This window comes from Chiloscyllium punctatum, chromosome 12 (assembly GCF_047496795.1).
Source record: "Chiloscyllium punctatum isolate Juve2018m chromosome 12, sChiPun1.3, whole genome shotgun sequence".
Lineage (NCBI taxonomy): Eukaryota > Metazoa > Chordata > Chondrichthyes > Orectolobiformes > Hemiscylliidae > Chiloscyllium > Chiloscyllium punctatum.
Genome location: NC_092750.1, coordinates 15,114,894 through 15,136,948, shown reverse-complemented (window position 1 = coordinate 15,136,948; position 22,055 = coordinate 15,114,894). Strand labels below are relative to the sequence as shown.

The following is a 22,055-nucleotide window of genomic DNA, read 5'->3' as shown; positions in this document are numbered from 1 at the left end:
AAGGTGGTGTAGTCGCTGGATTGATAATGCACAGGCCCAGATTAATGCTCCAGGGACGTGGGCTCAAATGCCATCACAGAGGTTGGTGGGATTTCAATTCCTTACTAAATCTGGAATCTAGTCTCAGTGATGGTGAGCATGAAATTATAGGAGGGTTTCCAAATTACACACATTTACTTAAGGCCTGAAACTTGGAGCCATGATTAAAAATAGAAGGATGATCTAGATTATCAAATAAAAGGACCCACTGATGTGGAGAAACTGTTTTTTGTTGATTAGTTGAAGGTAAGTTTTCCCATCTAAACCTAGGATATCTGATCAAAACAGTGGCTGTGCTGGTTCATTTGCATTGAAATAAACCAAATAACGCAACCTCACCAGAACTAGCACTTGTTCTGTCTGCCTTCAGAGAGATTAAAAAAAATACAGGTGAGCAATTTGAATATCTAATCTAGATCACAAAGAGCTAATGTTGTTACACCTCCCTCATAGGTTACATTCTCACATGTAGTGGGCTTTGACTATCAAGTCTTGTAAGATGTTCACTCAGCTACATGTGTGATTTAATTTGAGGCTCTGTCGCAAACTCTGATTTGTAACAGAGTCTTTGAGACTTGTCACACCCTATAGATGAGATGCCACCAGAAGCATGGGCAGAAAAATGGCAGATCGAGTTTATTCTGGACAAATATGAAGTGATGCATTTTGGAAGGTCAAGTACAGGTGGAAATTATACAGTGAACGACAGAACCTTTAGGATAATCGATATCCACAGATCCTAAAAGTGGCAACGCAGGTAGATAAGACCAATGACATGATTGCCTTCATTGGAAGAGGTATTGAGTATATGGATAGGCAAGTCCTGCTGCAGCTTTATAAAACTTTAGTTAGAATACTTTGGAATATTGTGTACAGTTCTGGTCACCACACCACAATAGGATGTTGATGCTTTGGAGACGGTACAGAAAGGGTTTACCAATATGTTGCCTGGTATGGGAGATTTTAGCTATGAAGAAAGGTTAGATAGACTGGGTTTGTTTTCACTGGAACGCAGGAGGTTGAGGTGCGACCATAAAAGATTGTGAATGGCATGGACAGAGTGGAACTTCTGAGGCTTTTTCCCAAGGTTGAAGGGTCAATAACTCGGGGACACAAGTTCAAGGTGCGAGGGGAAGGAGTTTAAAAGAGATGTGCATGGCAAGTTTTTCACACAATGGGTGGTGAGTGCCTGGAACATGCTGGTTGAGGCAGACACAATAGCAGCATTCAAGACAAATACATGAGTAGGAAGGAAAAAGAGGGATACGGATCCTGTAAGTGAAGACAGTTTTAGTGTGGAAGGGCAAAATGTGTCACTGTTGACTTGGAAGGGTCGCAGGACCTGTTCTTTGTTCAAAGAGCTTCAGCAATGTCACAGAGAAGCTGTAAAGACCTCCATCTCATACTAGTGCTTTAGTCTGTGGTTTAAGTTCACATTTGATGAGCAACTACAAACCTTTGTCTTGAAGATATACCCAGGATGTTAGTCTGCAACTGTATGACTTGTTATTTGAATATTCGTTAACAAATTTAAAATAAACCAGTCAATTTCATTGTCAAAATAAATGACCATCAGTGACACATTATACTATCCATAGGTCAATAGCATGGTCTTTTCTAGGCAGAGAAACATGGCTGTAGGCACAATTTTTGTTTTAAATTAAAAAAACCTCATTGTGGAATCTGTTCACTTCGTAAAGGGCAAAGTCCCCCAACCCCATTCACATCTACCATAGTTTCGTTAAAAAAATTCATTTTCCTTTTCTTCTGCCCTTAAATTCATCCTACACACTTCCCCTCTCCCCACTCCATATTGCAGAAGACTGCACTTTCCAGTTCTGATAAATATATGAAATATTCATTTTGTAGAACCTAAAGAAGAAGGTGGAGTTCCTCCAGAAGTCCCTCAGTACGCCAAACCGCACCAACGAGGCAATCAGTCGCTTAATCTTCGAGAGGTGGGTGAACCAATTCTTGCTCTCAAGGTTCCATATCTGTTATTTTGTGGCTTTTGATTTATACCTATTCAAGAAACCTGGAGTTTCTCCCCATTCTCTTTTGTGTCTGTCCTACGTTGCATACCGTCCCTGGGGCTGGCACCGTAAATGTATTATTTTTCCCTTTACTGGGCTCATTGCTGTGGGAAGGTATTTCTGACTTCTTCAGTTTGCCTCAGTGACACTGCAGGTCACTTGGAAAATTTGTGGCGGAGATGGAGGCCATTCAGCCCATTGTGTCTATGCCAGCAGAAAAGAGCTTTCGGTTTAATCCCACGTTCTAGCACTCAGTCCACTGCCCTGTGAGTTACAGCACTACACGTGAGTTTTTGCTAGCTTCACAAATGATGTTGGTCTATTATTGTCAACTAATGCTGAAATGATTTCTGGTGCTTGCAGCCCTGCTCCCGTGGATTTACAATACCCTAAACTGCACAAGCCAGCTGTTGGAGAGGATATTGATCTGTCTCTGACATATGACTTTGATACCCCTGATCATGTTCCTCCAAAACCTCTCAGTACTTCGTTGAAGAAAATAAAACTGGATACAGCTGGGTAAGTGCAATGCAATAGTTCATTAATGACGATTGGACTTGAAGTCAACATATCTTTAGGGAGTAAACTGGCTGCTGTGTCACTACAGTATTTGGATTTCAAATAGTTTGATTCTATCATTTCAGAATATGCATCAAATTAATAATTCTTTAAATTGTTGTGGTTATATATTTTTGCTTAATAAACATGGATCTAACCAGGATTCACACTATTTACATCACAACACGGTGGCACAGTGGTTAGCACTGCTGCCTCACAACGCCAGAGACCCGGGTTCAATTCCCGCCTGTCTGTGTGGAGTTTGCCCGTGTGTGCGTTGGTTTCCTCCCACAGTCCAAAGATATGCAGATTAGGTGAATTGGCCATACTAAATTGTCTGTAGTGTTAGGTGAAGGGGTAAATGTAGGGGAATGGGTCTGGATGGGTTGCTCTTCGGAGGGTCAGTGTGGACTTGTTGGGCCGAAGGGCCTGTTTCCACACTGTAAGTAAGTAATTTATAATCTAAATTACCTTTTAGTAAGCTGGATTCAAATTATTCAGATTCAGCAACAGATTTATTATTTGTTTAACAATAATCCACTGTTTCCATTCACTTTGAATCTATCAGACCATCAAATCTCTTGATTTATATCTTCCCCCTCTTTGCTATGGAGCTTGTGTTGGTGCTCCCACAACTAAACAAATTACTGTCAATCTGCAACAGTGGTATTGCAATTGGGTAAGGAACACAAAAATAGACATATAGGATCGAGTTGATGATTGGAAACCATGTTATACCCATGATTCTATAGGCTCCATGTTGTACTAATGGCAATGTGATTGTTATGCTTTTGTAAGGTACAGTATAATCCTTTTTGAAAGGTGTCAGTGTTGAGCCAGACCAAAATTACCTTTTTCTTAATGTGACACACTAATTGTATTTGGTCTTTTTTCTACCTTACCCCTTCTATTTCGTAGGTTACCAAGGTTAAATCAGTCTACTAAATCAGTGGACAAATCAAAGGCGAGTATTTACTTACAAACTTTGCATAACTAGTTGTTCCAACTCTACCTGTGACGATTGAATTTGCTAAATTGTCTTGAAAATAAATAGCAATTGCCATGTAATCTAATCAGAGGTTCAGGTGTATGTCAAGGTTAGTTGCAATGTTGAATCATTGCAGGACTGTTTTTGGAACCCAGAACAAGCAAGCAAAATTATAGGAATTTTAACCACCTGGAACTTTGTACAACGTAGTTTTAAATGTTTTTTGCAGCCTACTATAAATACACAGTCATTAATCAGTGCCCTTTAACTGATGCGTGGAAATCATACTTGGTTATTACTAACTGCAAAGTTAACACCGTCATCAATGAATCTGCTATTTACTGTGAAATTTAATTTGAAAATACAAGGCAGAAAGATACCAAAACTCAAAGCTATGAATGTTAACAGGGCATGAACTCAATAGGTCAAATGGCCTCCTTTGTCATAATTACTCCGTGAATCAATCTTTGTTCAGTGATCTTGCAAATGTAATGCAGTTCTGTGCTCAGCGGGAGCACTTGTAAGCAAATCGTGTTACTGCCCTAGTGAAGCTCCTTGCTGGGGCCACAGGGTGGCAGTATACTCCCTCTGTTGGCACCCTCATTGGTTTTCCGAGAAGTGAGTATGCCTAACTTCCATCCAACATTCACTTCAAAACTGATCAATTTCTTCCCTGTCTAAGGACATTCTGAGATATGCTTGCATTCCATTGCTCATATTATCATGTAATTATCATGCATCAACTTGCACAATGGCCTCAGGAGTATAATGCGTACGCAGCCTGAGTCTGAAATTCAGTGTCAGTTTGTGTAAGGTTATTTCAGGTCATTTGTTGCATACTACTGACATATTTTGAACCTGACATGTGACCCCAAAAATGAAACTAATATGGCATACAAAGGTGTGTTGAGACAAAATGTATTTGGACCTTCATGCTAAATGGGTGGTGTTTTGAATATTAATCACCAAGCATCAGCCAAAAATGCTCCTTTTTCAACAATGGTTGTGAGCAAATTATAAGATAGTTTATGATTTATAACAGACCAAGAATGGGAGTCGTATCAGGATGTTTGGCCATTAGCAGCTATTATGCTGTAAAAATAAGATTATTAATAAAGTCGCACTCCAACCTGATTGGAATTATGTTCCACTCTGTCACAAAATTTAGGATTAAATGAAGGAAATCCCTTGGAGTACCCACACCCCAAAGATTGTTGCAGTTCAAGAAGGCAGCTCAGCGCCACCTTTTTTTCAGCAATAAAGGTGGACAGCAAATGTTGGTATAGCCAGCAATGCTGATATCTCATTACAGAATAAAAACCGAAACAGTCAAATTGTAGCATATCTGAAGAGCTTTGACTTATAGCAATGCTGTTGAAACAAATACAACATGTGGAGCAGTAACTGTATGAAATACTTGCCACCAATGTAATTTTGTATATGTCATACTTAATAAAGAGTCTCGATGCTATTATGTGATATTTAAGTATCCACTTTAGCAGTCATCATTGAAGCCTGTTATTCATGTTCTGATCTTAGCTGAGATTTTTTGACCATTTTAAATTACCTCCTTTTCACAGGAGCAGCTGCTTTATAAATCCGCCTTCTGCCAAGCTGTCCAATCAGAAACTAATAGGTTTTTTTTGTCCCCAAGCTATGGGTATTTCTTGTAAGCCCTCAAAAAAAATTCCAGGATCTTTTATTTGAAAATCTTAGGCTTGTTCACTGAAACACTCCCGATATAAGCAAATCTCCACGGACCTCCACAAACTATCATTTTTTTTGGAAAGAAATCATCAGGCCTACAGAAATACCTATAAATTGGTCATTAAAACCCATTACGCAGAAAACCCAAATGTCATGAGATCAAAATGCAAAATTCCAAAATATATGTTAAAATATTTCAAATCTATCTGAATGTTGACACCTTAAATCACACTTATCCCTAATTGTCCTTGAATTCTGATTTGCTGGGGCGGTTTCAGATGGCAGTTAGATATTAATTGTAAAGGGCAGGCGATGGCCTAGTGGTATTATCATTAGACTATTAATCCAGAAACTAAGCTAATGTTCTGGGAATCTGGGTTCAAATTATGGCAGATGGTGGAATTTGAATTCAATACAAAAAAAAGTCTGGAATTAAGAATCTACTGATGACGACGAAACCAGTCGGAAAACCCAACTGGTTCAATAATGACTCAATTGATCAAGACCTCTTTGCAACCTTGGATAACATTTTTCACTGTACACTAATTTTAGTAGCATTAACCCGTGTGTCTGGATTGTTAATCCAGCAGCATTACCCACTCTGCCATCTCTGTTTTGTGGGAAACCTGACAAATCTGTGCCAGAGTTCCAGCAGGGTCGTCATTCTTGACTCAAACTATACACATACAAATGTAAAAATGTCCCTTAATAAACTTTTAATGTGTTTATTTGTACAAATGTGGCTCACTATGAAAGCTTGTACTGTGAATAATTGTTGCCTCTCTATGGTAATGTTCAGTATCATAAACCCAAATATTAGACAAAATTGTTGGTGAGGTTGGAAACAGCTCTCCTGATGGATTGGACCAAGACGCATCTGCCTTCTCCCAACCTATTAGAAACTGGTATTCTGTATTTCGCTTTAAGTTATTGTCATTATTACTATGTTTGTGTATGAAGGAAAGGCAACCTGATACATGTACTTTAAAAATCTGGATAAAAATCTGAAACATCTAGTTGAGATTTGAAACTCAGCATTTACTTTATCAACCTGAACATGAGTTAAGTTTGACAATTTGATTGGCTTTATCTGGTTAAGCGATAGGTGGAGACTTCACCTCAAGCAATTCAGATCTGAATTGCAGCAACCTTAAAAAAGCTTCTCTTTTATCTTTAAGAAAATGAACAATGATGAGGATGATCATATTCTCCCAGCATTCCTCAAAAACTCAATGCTCTTCCAAAAAAAACCTTGTGGCAGCTTCTTGAATCCACACACGAACCAAGGATCAGTAAGTGATGGGATTGTTTCTTTCCTATTCTCATGTGCTGTGGGGACCAAACTGAGCCTAGCTTCCTTCAGACCTAATGAGAAAATCACATATTTGTTACACTGTACTATTGTTAACCTTAACCATTTTTGTTTAGACTTGTGTCTGAATTCTCTAATTGTTCAGTAGATATTTGGGGGTGGGTGGAATTGAGGGGTTTACGGTTTTGTGCTGTTTAGGAAATACTATTTGACATTATTGCCTCAGAGCGATTTTGTTTTTTACATAATAAATTCATGAACGTGTTATGCAGGAGGAATATCCATACAAAAAATGATAAAAATCTAAGATAGGAGCAGTAACAGCCTGGATGACTGATCAGAGGTTAGGGAGGTAGTTTGGGTATCAGCACTCACTGAGCACCCACCTGGTTCTGAGTTTAAATCCTGAGGTGATCCACCTTGGGATCAAGCTCACCAATTTTGACCTGGTGGTTCAGAAAGTGTCTAGAATACAGGAGTGCTTCACATTATTTTTCGATTGTGCTCAAAACGTCACACCAACCGTCTCCAGAAGGCAGCTTGAATTAGACTGTATCGAGATAGATCTTAGTACATCAATTAAGATCCCTTAATTTCACACCCTGCCTCCTGTTAAATTCAGAATTGTTGTTCAGAAGCAGGCTGGGTGCAGATGCTTTCTTCAGTTTTTTTTTAATTGGTGTGTCACTCTTGTAATGGCTCAAAGTTTGCAAAGCTAACCAAGACACTTACTCTTCATTTTGCACATACAGGCCCATAGAATTGCTGAGAGTCTTTCACTGCAGTTTGAGGTTATCCAATCAGGACAGTGTACAGTCCACAAGCAGTCGGAAACCTGGGCACCCGGGGAGTTTCTGCTCAACTAAATAGATTGGAAAATCAGGCACACACAATCTAAACCAGAAAGTGTTATTAGAATATTTGGTACAATGTAAAATCATGTGCTGAAAGCAAAATAGAGAGGAAAGGGAAAATGGGATTGAAAGTATTAGAAGAAATAGAAAATTAACATATTTTAATCCCCAGAAATAATTAAAAGCTGGAGGAATATGATTCCATTCTAAAAGCTGATATTCAAACCAGTGAGGTTAGTTGCTAGTAATTAAGATTTAATCATGCTTTTAAAACAAAAATGTACTTAGAAATTGAATGAGTAAATGCCCACTTTCTCTGACATGTTTCATGAGTAGCTGTTGGGTAAGCACCAGGCCTTTATGTTCTTTTGTGTTTGAATGTCGAACCTCTCAGTAAAACACATGTGGTTCAGTTTACGGGTTAAAGCAAATCAGATAGAAGCTTTTAAATTTTGCCATTTAACTGTGCTCTGTGCAGAGTTAGGAAGTTTCTGTCCAGTTCAGTCCTCCATAACCTCACCTTTTTTACCCAAAATCCAACCCAGTATTAATTTCTTTGAATTTGCTTTGTCCCCTTAGGTGCGGACTGGCTTCGATGGAATGGGGGGAAGAACTAAGTTTATCGAACCTGTATCCTTTGCTGGATTTTCAAGTTGTTTGTGTGAGTGAAATGAAATAGATGGGCAGAGATGGGGCATCTGATGAATGATGGAGCTCAGCACACTTTGTGCGAGAGAGGACGTAGAGACTGAAACTTGGCTCCAGGTTGGCCACAAAATTGCAAACCATCTCGTCAGTCAGACAGTAAAGTGGGAGGATGGAATCAGTGGCGAGGAGACAGAATATGTGGGAATCGGGGCTCCACTAAGTATGGATATTGAGCAAATAGTTTGTCATCACAGGCAGAGGGGGTGAGACAGGGAAATGGTGAAAAATCTGAGTTGATAATTTAAAATATTTTTCAATTCTTATCAACCACTATGTTTGATTGTGTTCTAGTCAGGAACTTTTAATCCAGAAGACTTCATTCTCCTGGTGGACAAGTCGTATGTGTCATTTCAACAATACCAAGAAGGAAATAATAGCTTTATAAAATATTGCATTTTTGTTTTAAAAAATTGTTTTTCTTTAACACTCCTTCAGACCAAAATGACTGAAATTCGACCACTGCCATTAAAGGCAAAGAGGAAGAAGGTGTCTCGGACAGCTGTCAAGCCCTCTATTTGCAAGCAGCACAAGTTGGAGGATTTCCTGATTTGATTCGGGAACTTCAGGGATGCAACTTGACCTTGAACTGAATGCCAGGTCTGCAGTAGCATGTTAATGTTAACACCAGTGTCTGAAACCATACTAGAAAAATGCAGCTGGCCTGCACTAACTGACAGACAAGCTAAATATACTACAGGGTTGTTTAAGTCAATAGTCCCAAGGTCAAAAAGCCCTGTTATTCTTCACAATGTTTGAACCATTTCAGCTCCAGGCAGCCTACTGATGTTACCCTAATCCCTGACAGCATTAACTTATTGGCATTCCGAAAAGGAGGAATCATCATGATGTTAAATAAAACTCCTACTCAACAAAAGGTGACACTGTAAACAGTGGAAAAACTTTGATTGAAATTAGATCTCGTATTATGAATATTGACAGATATTGCTTTGGCTTTACCTCATGCTTGTGAGGTATTTGTACTGGAGAATACACCTTATTCACCCAGCATCAAACGCCCTAAGTCAAGTATAGCATGGGTTAGGTGAAGAGTGTATCTCTGCGCTGTATCAGGCGACCATTATTTATTTGTACAAGTGTGACATTTTCCTGTTGGCTTGAGTGGGCCCTTCCCTGAATGCCAGTGCCAAATTGGAGTGGCTTTAAAGTAGGAATTTATGAGGTTGTAACTTTTGAAACTATCCAAACTTAAATTGAAGCAACTTATTGCAAGAAATATTTCTGAGCCAGTCCCAGCCCATTTCATGCTGAATTGACGTTGTTAGCAGTGACTTACATTCAAAAAGTCTGGTTGGATTTGAAGTTAATCGAGTCCAAGGGTTTAGCTCATGGTTACCTAGTGAAGGGCTTCCTATGTTTGTTTCTGGATCATCTGAATCCCTGGGCTGAGTTAACCTCCCCATTTGAGTCACAGATGGAACAGCCTGTTGACAATAATATGCCAGTGACTCTTCAATACAAATGTCTGTTCAACACCAGGTGCAGTAGTGTCTGGAGTCTTCAGATTCCTGTCACTGGCTATTAGGTTTCAGTATCATTTTGAACAAAATTGTTTTTCTTTATATTTGCGACGTTTTCACCGTTTTGAAATAAGAGGCTAACTTTGTACACATCAGTGTACAATTTGGTGGCACGTGTCACATCAATCACCATAAGACTCCTGGCTGGTGGCAGAGTTTGAATTGTTTGTCATTTTAATGTTACAAACACACAGCAAAAGTAGTCAGTTCATGTAACTTACTGTGATATCAAACATCTCCACCTTTCTATGGGTCATTGCCATTTACCTGTAAGCTCTCACTTCTCTGTACTGTAGTCTACACTTAATATACGTACTGATTTAGCGGTTGTTTCTCAAGTCCTAACGTAATGTGAAATGACTTTTGTAGAGGCCACTTGTTAGACTGTAGTAATGATCCAGTTTTGTTTCTATTTTCTTTCAATATGACAACCGATGGCATTGAGGAAACTGGCTGGGGCAGGTTCCTAAGCATGACCTGATGGTGCACACAGATACTGAACAAACATTTCTAGAGAAAGCCAACAGCACAAAGGCAGGCTCAACACTTCTTGGAGCTTGTATGTTCATTCATCTCTTTGCATTGTCAGGCTCAGTCATTTGTTTTTCAGTCAATCTTTGCTTATGCAAGTGCTGAACTTTCGCTGTAACATGTAACCATAATTCTTAAGGTGATAATTCAGGATATCTGCTTCTTCACTGTGCCAAAAAAGCAGTGTCCATCAAACTATATACAAACAATTGTCTCAAATGGAGAGAAAATGCCTTTCATCCTTTGCAGACTGTGGCTAATTCCTTACCATTTTTAACTTTTGATTGAGGATGCCTTTGATTTCAAAAGAATGGTCCTGCTTGATGAGACTACCTCTTTAAAAATTGTAGGCAGCAAGTGTATCTAATAAGGTTAAAATCTTCCAGCTGTTGTAATCTTAGGATAATATTAAATATTTTTAAAGCCCTTCATAAATATAGCACTTATTCAAAAACCGATTAATGAAAAATAAGAAGGTTAACTCCTATGAACCATGAATTGCTTCCTAAATCTTGTATTAATACTGTAATTGGAAATCAAAGGTAATTTATCCTTTACATTGGAAAAGTAATCAGGGTTTTTAGTTGAAACTGTCTTTTATTCTGTAATTATTCCTGATTTAGATGAGATTTTCCATTTGGGTTTTATTTTGTGTTCTTATCAAAATGGGATGCAGTTTTAAAAACAACTTTTTACTTCTGTGTGGGATGTCTCTGACTATCCAGCTGGTTTCTCTCCATTTCAATTTGGTGAAAGAGACAGATACCAGTGGAACTTATTATTAAATGTCAAAATGCTGTCTGGTCTTTCATCGCTACATTAGAAGCATGAGAAATCACAGAAAGCAGCCTCTTGGCCCATCATGCCTGAATTTCCTGATTCTAGCCAGCTGGTAAAATAAATTAAAGATGTCGTCCATCAAAACCTTTTCAGTTCCATATCTCCTGCCATTTTTTTAAAAATCATATCAGTGAGCACAACAACAATTTAATCCTCTAATCCTGAACCACTTTAGCCAGAAAGGCTGACTTTGATCAAGATTTCTTCAGATTGAGTTTAAATGGGCTGTGGTACAAAGATTTCAAATTAGCCCATTGGAATTACTGAAAACCGATTTGACAGTCTATAAAGAAATTATTAATATTTAGTATCTACTGCTGTTACCCAGTGAGCTTTGGCAGTGAATCGATTTTATTTGAGTGAAACATCCCTACATTGTGTTTTGGATCTGAAATATGCTTGGCTTAGGTCGAGTAGTTAGTGAATTTGAAATTGACAGTAATTATAGGTTGAATTTGATGGCACAAGCTTTGTTTCCTCTCTGTTAGTGATGTTTGTTTTGAGATTAGATGAATTCTCTGGTATGATTTGTATTGGGTGTTTGTCTCAAGCCCTTTATCTGAAACTCTTTCTCAGAGTGACTTTACAATCTATTTCACCTGGTCCTGAATTCCTATTGCTTGATACTAAAAGTAAATGAATCAAGGAATCTGGTAACAGCTGCATGGGAAATGTGTTTGCAAACACAGACCATTAGCACAACATGTGAATCATGGTCAAATGTATAAAACATGATTTTTGTATATTTAGTAACTTGTGCAGAAGCCGAACCAGGGCATTTTCACCAATATCCTGTGCACATAGCAGCCTGTGCCAAATACTCAAAGACCAGGTGAAAATCTTTTGATGAATTGAGTTTATTATTTAAATAGGATTTCTAGACTTGAATGACTAAATGACTGACTTCTGTGTGATGGGTTAAAAAACTGACCACCTTGAATTGATTGCAGCCATTTTGCTATCCAGTCCACTGTTTGAGCTCCGATGACAATTAGCATAGCCTTCCTCCACTGTTAAGTTAACTTTTTGACATACTTGTACTTCCACTAATTTCTGAACAGTTCTGAATAGTTTTGTGGTGATTTTTTGTGGTTCATTACAATGATGAATCTGGTTTTGTGTACAATTGCTAGTTAAAAAAGCTGAAGGTTTATGTCTTGGGCATCAATGTATTGGATTATTTATGTATGTTTATTGTACAGTACCTGACTCTATTAAATATTTTGACTCAATTGTGTTCGTTCTTGTTGTCTCTTCAATAAACAGTTGGAGTATTCAGGCTACTAACATAAGAACTAGGGGCAGGAGTAAACAATTCAGTTCCTCAAGGCTGCTTCACCATTTGACAGACTCATGGCTGGTCACAATTTGGTTCCAATTCCACTTTCCTTCCCACTCTCCATAACGCTTCAACCAACTGCTAATTAAAAATTGGGGCGGCACGGTGGCACAGTGGTTAGCACTGCTGCCTCACAGCGTCAGAGACCTGGGTTCATTTTCCGCCTCAGGCTGTGTGGAGTTTGCACGTTCTCCCCGTGTCTGCGTGGGTTTCCTCCGGGTGCTCCGGTTTCCTCCCACAATCCAAAGATGTGCAGGGTCAGGTGAATTGGCCATGTTAAATTGCCCGTAGTGTTTGGTAAGGGGTAAATTTAGGGGAATGGGTGGGCTGCGCTTCGGCAGGTCGGTGTGGACTTGTTGGGCCGAAGGGCCTGTTTCCACACTGTAAGTCTAATCTGAAAAAAAAATCTATCTTACTCCTTAAATTTACTCAATGTCCCAGCATTCACCACACTCTGTGAGATAGTGAATTCCATAGATTTACAACACGTTCAGTGAAGTAATTTATTTTCAAATCAGCTACGCCTTATCCTAAAACTATGACCTTGTTTTCAAGATCGCTCCACATGAGGAAACATCTTTCCTGTTTTGTCAATCCCCTTGAGCATCTTAGGCACCTCAATTAGATCCCTCATTTCCTCTCATCTCCAGAGAGTATAGACCTAAATTACTCAATCTCTCTTCATAAGTCAAGACTTTCATCTCAGAAATCAATCTGGTGAACCTCCTCTGAACTGCCGCAAATATAACTACATCCCTCTTCAAGGGGACTGAAAATTGCACTCAATCCTCTGGGTTCAAACTCACTAACGCCTTGTAGTGGCAGCAACACTTCCCTATGTTCATACTCCTTTTCTTAGGCAATAAGTGCCAAAATTCCATTTGTTTCCCTCCTTACCTGCTGTAACCTACACAATTGCTGTGCTCAATGAGCACAGTGAGGAACTGGGAAGGTCAAATCTAATAGCAGCTTATCAGTACATAGATCAAGACAAATGAGTTCAAACTGAAAAAGAAATTGAAAATGCTGGAGAAAGTCAACAGATCCAGCAGCAACTTGGAGAGAGAAAAACAGAGTTAATGTTTCAAGTCTAATGTGACTCTTCAGAACGGAAAGGGGTTGGGAAATGGTGTTTTAATTCTGTTGACAGGAAGAGCAAGTGGAAAGGATGATGAGGGTGCCGAGAGCAAAAGACAAAGGTGAGCACTAGTGACGGTAGCAATCGAGATATAAATAGGTGTGGAAAGGAGGTTATGGGTTCGTCAGCTGAAAGCAAATCCAACAAGAGACAATTAAGACATGCCACAATGGAGTTGTAGTCGTAGTCGAAGATAGTGCTCACAATCTGAATTCACAATAGATAAATTCAACATTGAGTCCTAGAAGCTGCAGGGTGCCTAAGTGGAAAATGAGATGCTGTTCCTCTAGCTCACATCAAAAAAAACTGACCCAGTGAATAGACTTGCATTAAATAGTCCTTTTAACACAGAAAACCTTAGCAATGCACTTCTCAGGAGTCTTACCAAACAAAATTTGACACTGAACCATACAAGGTGATTTTAAAGGCAATTAATCAAATCCCTGGTTAGGTAGGTGTGAGCATGCATTTTAAAGGATGAGATGGAGGTAGAGAGATTGAGAGAGAAATTTCCAGAACTGAAAGCTGAAGGCATAGCCACTGATAGAAGAGTTAAAATCAAGCAGCTAGAATTAGAGTGCAGATATTTTTCAGTTATGGGGAGATTTGAGAGAATTGGAGGGATGAGGCTCAGGAGAGATTTGAAAACAAGGATAAACTACAACACTTGAAAATGGTTCCTGTCATGCCATAATACCATGGGGTTTTTTTTATTCTTAATAAAGTCATTTGTCTTGTCTCACAACTTTTTAAAGCTGCATTCTGACCTCTTGTGCATCTCCAATTAGCTACCTGAGGAAAGAGAGGGGCTCTGAAAACTTGCGGCTTCAACTGAACCTATTGGACTATAACCTGGTGTTGTGTGATTTTTGACTTTGTCCACCCCAGTCCAACACTAGCACTTCCACAGCATCTCCAATTCTCCACACACTCTGAATTGCCTTTCCTAACCTCGTCATACATTTACAAATCTTTTTTGAAGATCCTCCTTTGAAACTATCTCTAAGCTTTTGGTCATCTGTCTGATATGTCACCCGATGTGACTCAAATTTTCAAAATTATCAAAGGTCCTGAGAAGTGTCTGTATTTTTAGGATAAAGCTAAAAGTCACACAACACCAAGTTATAGTCCAACAGCTTTATTTGGGAGTACAAGCTTTCAGAGCGCTGCTCCTTCAGGTAACTGAAGGAACATCGCTCTGAAAGCTACAACTTTCAAATAAACCTGTTGGACTATAACCTGGTGTTGTGTGATTTTTAATTTTGTCCACCCCAGTTCAACTCCGGCATCTCCACATCATATTTTTCGGATGTTTTATGAATGGAGACTTTTGCATGTTAGGTCTATGCAAATGTTAATCTGTAATCAGACACTCCCAGACCATACACAACCTCATCCCCTTGGGATCTCCCAACCACAGCTTCCACCCTCATAGTTCAGGAATCCCACACTGCCCGATTCTACCTCCTACCCAAGTTCCACAAGCCTGACCACCCTGGCCGACCCATCATCTCAGCATGCTCCTGCCCCACCGAACTCATCTCCACCTACCTTGATACTATCCTATACCCCCCGTCCAGGAACTCCCCACATATATCCGGGACACCACCCATGCCTCCACCTCCTCCAAGACTTCTGTTTCCCTGGCCCCCAATGCCTATCTTCACCATGGACATCCAGTCCCTCTACACCTCCATCTGCCATGACCAGGGCCTCCAAGCCCTCCATTTCTTCCTCTCCCGACGTCCCCATCAATACCCTTCCACTGACACACTAATTCATTTGGCTGAACTGGTCCTCACCCTCAACAATTTCTCCTTCAAATTCTCCCACTTCCTTCAAACAATAGGGGTAGCCATGGGAACCCACATGGACCCCAGCTTTGCCTGTCTCTTTGTTGGCTACTTGGAACAGTCTATCTTCCGTAGTTAAACGGGCACCACTGCCCACCTCTTCCTCTGCTACATCGATAACTGCATCGGCACCGCCTCGTTCTCCCACGAGGAGGTTGAACAGTTCATCAACTTCGCCAACACATTTCACCCCAATCTTAAATTCACCTGGAGCATCTCTGACACCTCCCTCCCCTTCCTGGTCCTCACCAGCTCCATTAACGGTGACCAACTCAACACTGACATTTTCTACAAACCCACTGACTCCCACAGCTACCTGGATTACACCTAATCCCACCCTATCTTCTGCAAAAATGCTATCCCTTATTACCAATTCCTCTGCCACCACCGCATCTGCTCCCAGGAGGACCAGTTCCACCACTGAACACACCAGATGGCCTCTCTTTAAAGATCGCAATTTCCCTTCCCACGTGGTTGATGGTGCCCTCCAGCGCATCTCATCCACTTCCCGCACCACTGCCCTCGAACCGCAGCCCTTCAACCGCAACAAGGACAGAGCCTCCCTGGTCCTCACCTTCCACCCCACCAACCTCCGCATCATCATCTGCCATTTCTGCCACCTACAAACGGACCCCATCACCAGGGATATATTTCCCTCCCCACCACTATCCGCAAAAACTGTTCCCTCCGCGACGACCTCATCAGGTCCACACCCCCTAACAAACTACTGTTCTTCTCCCCCATCCCCCCACCAAGGCACCTTCCCCTGTCACCGCAGGAATTGCAAAACCTGCACCCACACCTCCCCCCCCCCCCCCCCCTCACCTCCCTCCAAGGTCCCAAAGGAGCCTTTCACATCAAAGTTTCACCTGTAGTTCCACATGTCATTTACTGTATCCGTTGCTCCCGTTGCGGTCTCCTCCACACTGGGGAGACAGGATACCTACTCGCAGAGCGCTTTAGAGAACATCTCCAGGACACTTGCACCAACCAACCTCACAGCCCCGTGGCTGAACACTTCAACTCCCCCTCCTACTCTGCCGAGGGTACGCAGGTGCTGGGCCCCCTCCATCGCCACTCCCTTATCACCCGACGCCTGGAGGAAGAATGCCTCATTATTCGCCTTGGGACCCTCCAACCCCAGGGCATCAATGTGGACTTCACCAGTTTCCTTATTTCCCTTCACCCCATCTTACCCCAGTTCCAACCTTCCAGCTCAGCACCGCCCTCATGACCTGTCCCATCTGTCAATCTTCCTTCCCATCTATCCACTCCACCCTCCTATCCAACCTATCACCTTTACCCCCTACCTCCATCCCCTATTGCGCTCTCAGCTTCCTTCACCACCCCCAGCCTCACCCCCTTTCCATTTATCTCTCCACCCGGAGGCTCCCAGACTCATTCCCTATGAAGGGCTTTTGTCTGAAACTCGATTTTCCTGCTCCTTGGATGTTGCCTGACCTGCTGTGCTTTTCCAGCACCACACTAATCTTGACTCTGATCTCCAGCATCTGCAGTACTCACTTTCGCCAGCCTATCTATATGTGAAGCATATGTATGTATCTGAATCCCTAAGTCTCCCTGTACTTCAACACTACTCAAGCACCTACTTGTAACTGTATAAATCCTGCCCCCGTTTGTTTTACTGAAATGCAGTACCTTTTATTTACCAAATCAAACTCTATCTGCCTCTCCTCAGCCCATTCACCCAGTCGATCAAGATCTCATTGTAATCTTAGATAATCATCTTCAATGTCCACTATATCACCAATCTTGGTGTCACCCATCTATAGGGACATATGAATATCCATATCAAGGGTGCCTAAGTGTAGTTCCAGCTAATAAATTGATAAAGCCAAAAGGGTCCTGGAGTCAGTGCAAATGTTAAAACTCAGCAGAGCTGCGGTTGTGGGAAGGAATTCATTGAGAAAAGCCACCAAACAGTCGACAGGGAGACAGATCAATGGCAGTCGATTTGCATATCTCTGTAGTGTGGACATTGGCGCAACGCACAAAGCAGAAAGTTAATAAAAGTGTCAGGAAACTGCATTTCAGGGACAACAGCAGTTAGGCTCGACTTTTCCGGTCTGGCTTTAAAATAAACACAGGGTGAAAGCATTCCCATTTGATCCAGAACCCTCTGCTATACGTTTCAAATAAGTTTAAATGCAAAATTATTCGGAGTCTAAAATCTAAATTTCACTTTCACTTTCGGTTTCCTCCCCCGTCTCAAAGCAAAAATAAATTGGATTTTGGTCTCATAGTAAGCTCCACCTCTTAAAGCGGCAATGATATCTTCATAATAACAAGAACTGCAGGCGATGGAAATCACAAGCAAAAACAGAAATGTCTGGAGAAACTCAGCAGGTGTTACAGCCATTGTGGAAAGAAAGCAGAGTCAACATTCCGAGTCCAGTGACCCTTCTTCTGTAAATTCTGGGTCATATGATCCCGCTCCACAGCTATATGATGAAGGTAGTTGTCAGATCATAATGAGAATTCAGTGATTTCATGAATCATGAAGCATGGACATGGCCTCCATTTAGTGTTTCAACCACAAAGACAATAATCCAACAATGCATGAACTAGAAAATCAGCCGAGTTTGTGCCCTTCACCAGATTTTGGGAACAACCTTCCTCTAAATCATAACATCTTCCAAACTCCGGGAAATAAAGAATGGGAATAGGCCATTCAGTCTAGTCAGTCTGGCCCAGAAAATTGCCCCTTATTTACTCAGTATGCTGGACCTCTGTCCCATTATTCCCTTATCCCTCATTCACCTATTCAATGTTAGTTTGAATTTTAGCATGTGGCTTGTTTTTAACCTAATTGCCAACCAACTATACAATGCCATCAAGTTGAATACAATACCCCACCCCTCAATAAAAACTCATATTACATCCCAACACCGACAGGTGAAAACTGAGGCTTTCATTTTTACCTGAAGCACTGTCCTGAAATGAACTCTAGAATCTCCCAATGGTTTATGTCAAGAAATTTCACCTGCCAACTGTTTTACTTAGGGCTTTTAGAGGCTGAACAAGCTGGGGCTGTTTTCCCTGGAGCGTCGGAGGCTGAGGGGTGACCTAAGAGAGGTTTACAAAATTATTAGGGGCATGGATAGGATAAATAGACAAAGTCTTTTCCCTGGAGTTGGGGAGTCCAGAACTAGAGGGTATAGGTTTAGGGTGAGAGGGGAAAGATATAAAAGAGACCTAAGGGGCAACGTTTTCACGCAGAGGGTGGTACGTGTATGGAATGAGCTGCCAGAGGATGGGGTGGAGGCTGGTACAATTGCAACATTTAAGAGGCATTTGAATGGGTATATGAATAGGAAGGGTTTGGAGGGATATGGGCTGGGTGCCAGCAGGTGGGACTAGATTGGGTTGGGATATCTGGCAGGCATGGACGGGTTGGACCGAAGGGTCTGTTTCCATGCTGTACATCTCTATGACTCTATGACTTTAGTATTACAGAATCATAGAGTTATACAGCTCAAAAATAGGCCCTTAGGGGTCCAGATTTCCTATACTTATCAAGTCCCATTTGCCAGCACTTGGCCCATATCCCTCTAAATCCTTTCTCTTCATGTACCCTTCCATATGCCTTTTAAATGTTTTAACTGTACCAGCCTCCTCCACCACTTCCTCTGGCAGCTCATTCCATACATGCGCCACCATCTGTGTGAAAAAATTGCCCCTCAGGCCTTTTTTAAATCTTTACCCTCTCACCTTTAAACCTATGCCCTCTAGTTCTGGACTCCCCAGCTTGGAGAAAAGACCTTGTCTATTTACCCTATCCATGCCCCTCATGATTTTATAAAACACTATAAGGTCACCCCTCAGCCTCTGCCTCACAGACCCTCCACCCGCTTTTGTGGGGAATAATCTGTTTCTAACCAGCTAGTTCCCGTTCCTGTTCTCAACACATCCCACTCTTGTCCAGTGTGAACCAGGGCACTGTCAAGAGTCGACTCTGTTGCCCTTTTAAAGAGGTAAGAATGTGGCCGGAAGCTTTTGTTTACTCCCTCTTGTCATTGCTCTGCTGTTTCAAGTCGAGCCGGTGTCATTGAATGAGAGCGGAGCAAGTCATTGTATCGCCCGCAGAAGAGGAGCGACTTACTCAAGTGACAGAGCAAGCCAAGGTATGTTAGCGTTCGGTGTATGTTGGTGCAACCACTAACATCTGTGCTGTAGTCAAACGTTATGCTACAGTGCTGTAAGCAATCGCTGGGGGTGGCAAGCTGAGGTTACCTGAGGCTGCACTGAAGCTGACTATAAAATCAACCAGCTGACCAAAGATGTATTTTTGAGATTTCAAATTTGGAACCAGAATTTCGGCTTGAATGTTGTTTAGGAATTAAATTCCTTCCTCATGGACTGAGACAGACGTTCCCAAACGTAAAACAGAGGCAGTTCGTTGTTGTAGGAGCGAGTGACATTTTTATTTATAAAGAGAAATTGTCATTGAAATTTGGTTGATTGGTTCCCGCTCCCCCCCCCCCAAAAAAATATAGTTTTATTTACAAAGAGGAGAACTATTGAGCTGAAATAGTCGCACCAGTTAAAGTGATTGCTTTGTGTGAGAGAGGGAGACCAGTCACTCTTTTCAGTTCTTGATATACTGAATCAGTATTGAACTTCCGTGAATTAATTGGAAGTGAAATAATCGACCCGTCTGCAGATTTCTTCAATTTAATTATCGAATGAAATTGGCAAATGGTTTCGCTTCCCTAGTCCCACTCCCCAGGATTGAGCATCCTGACGGAAAGTTACACTGGTAGTTGCTGACTAATGTGATGTGTTGTAACAGAATTGTTGCAAAACTGAAAGAGGCCATTCGACCCATCGTGTCTCAGAAGGAAAACGAAACAAAATGTACAGGGGATTTTTCGGGGTTTTGTTTTGTTGCCAACTTGCATTTGAATCCTGTACGTTCATCTGTATTGGATCTTCAAATATTAATTGTGTTGAAATGTAGCAACACCGATTTGTAACTGTTCACAATATAGTGGTCAACTCTGGTTGGATGCATCTGAATTATTGAATGGTTGCTGATCAGAAATAGGCCGTGCAGCCCTTAGGATCTCTGACAGCTCTCTGTGTTACACCCGAAACTTTGACTTCTCCACTTCCTGATGCTGCCTGGCTTGCTGTGTTCTTCCAGCCTCCTGCCTGTCTACCTTGGATTCCAGCATCTGAAGTTTATTTGTCTCTGTAGGATCGAGACAGCTGGTCCCTTTCCTGCAGCCCTGGGAACATCCTCTCAGGATTACTGTTAAATTGCCTTTTGAAAACCATGGTTGAATTCTCCTCATACCCCCAGACAGTATGTTTCTGATCCTTGCAGGCTTTTTAAAAAGAAAAGCCGTTCTTTATTTTGACAAAACAGCTGGCTGGGTTATACTCGAAGATTTGTATTCACCTAGCGCTTATACCCCCCCCAACCCCGCCAGCACAATCAAAAGCACTGTGACCTTTCATGATCCCAGACCACACCACCAAATTTATGTTATGATCTGATGAGGAACTATAACTTCTTTTTTAAAGTTGACAAAGTTTCAGATCCCAGGTACTTCCCAGAGAATAATTCCATAAGATTCTATGATTTTAAACAAACTTCATTATACAACACTATGCACATAAAAAAAACTATACTCTAACATTCAGAATTAATGGGAGGCAAATATGGGTAACAAATTATGATTGTTTGCCCCCACAGAGTACATCAAATAGCAGAAGCGATCATGACACATCCAACAGATTTCTCAAGTATCCCACCCCCCCAAACACAAAGCTTGATGACACAATGGGTCATCAAATTTCTTTTTAAAAATCACAAGTGATTTCAATTCTTCACTTTTGACAATCTGGTCTGGAAACTGACTTAAAAGCAGTTCCATCATGAACAGTCTTGCTGACTGATTATGTTTTGGTTGTCCACCTTTCCTTTGAAGGGTCTGTACTAATCTGGATCACAAACAGCAATCCAGCACAGCATTTGCTCACAGGCACAGGTCCAGCTTTTCACCAACGCCTAGCTTCACCAGCTAGCACTGCCTGTGTGTATCCTCTGTCATTTTAATTCTCTGTTCTCCCTCCAACTTTGACCACTCTTTCCCCAGCCTCCTAAATGGTTCTACTGAAGCTCAAGGAATCTCACATTCTTGTTTTACAGAAGAGGAGGTGGAGGTAAATAATGTCAGATCATGATCGCTGTCCCATTGCTTTGGACAGCAAGGTGGTAATTCTGATTTCTGTTTACACCTTCTCATTTTCCTTTTGGCTTGATTATTACCATCTTATTTTGCCTCATGCCTTTATCTCTTTTGTTATTTCCTCCTAGCAACCTGTCGCTCTCCTTTTGTGCTTTCCTCACTACCCTGTACTTACTTAAAACCTGTTATTTCTCAAAACTTCCTAGGTCTGATTAAAGGTCATGGTCTGAAACATTGGCTGTCTTTCTCTCTGCGCAACAACTTCTAGATGACCTGCTGTGTATTTTCAGCATTTTCAGTTTTAATTTCAGATTTTAAGCATTTGCAAGATTTTACTTTCGGTTTAAAAGCAAGATAATCCAGCGGTAAGTAAAACCATGGGGCTTCCCAAGTTCATCT

At 41.1% G+C, this 22,055-nt stretch overlaps 2 protein-coding genes across 2 annotated transcripts in view; both read left to right on the top strand.

The window, feature by feature from the left end:
• Nucleotides 1–12,340, top strand: part of traip (TRAF-interacting protein) — a 44,177-nt gene extending 31,837 nt beyond the window's left edge. Inside the window, exons 11-16 of the mRNA XM_072581911.1 lie at nt 1,909–1,997; nt 2,436–2,591; nt 3,549–3,594; nt 6,504–6,617; nt 8,071–8,121; nt 8,635–12,340. Of these exons, the coding sequence (XP_072438012.1) occupies nt 1,909–1,997; nt 2,436–2,591; nt 3,549–3,594; nt 6,504–6,617; nt 8,071–8,121; nt 8,635–8,751 (573 nt within the window). The 3' untranslated portion in view covers nt 8,752–12,340. The remainder of the gene's footprint in view (nt 1–1,908; nt 1,998–2,435; nt 2,592–3,548; nt 3,595–6,503; nt 6,618–8,070; nt 8,122–8,634) is intronic.
• A 7,148-nt stretch (nt 12,341–19,488) lies between these two features.
• The window catches only part of uba1 (ubiquitin-like modifier activating enzyme 1), a 298,897-nt gene continuing 296,330 nt past the window's right edge, over nt 19,489–22,055 (top strand). Inside the window, exon 1 of the mRNA XM_072581907.1 lies at nt 19,489–19,583. The gene's annotated coding sequence lies outside the window, so the exon portion shown is untranslated. The remainder of the gene's footprint in view (nt 19,584–22,055) is intronic.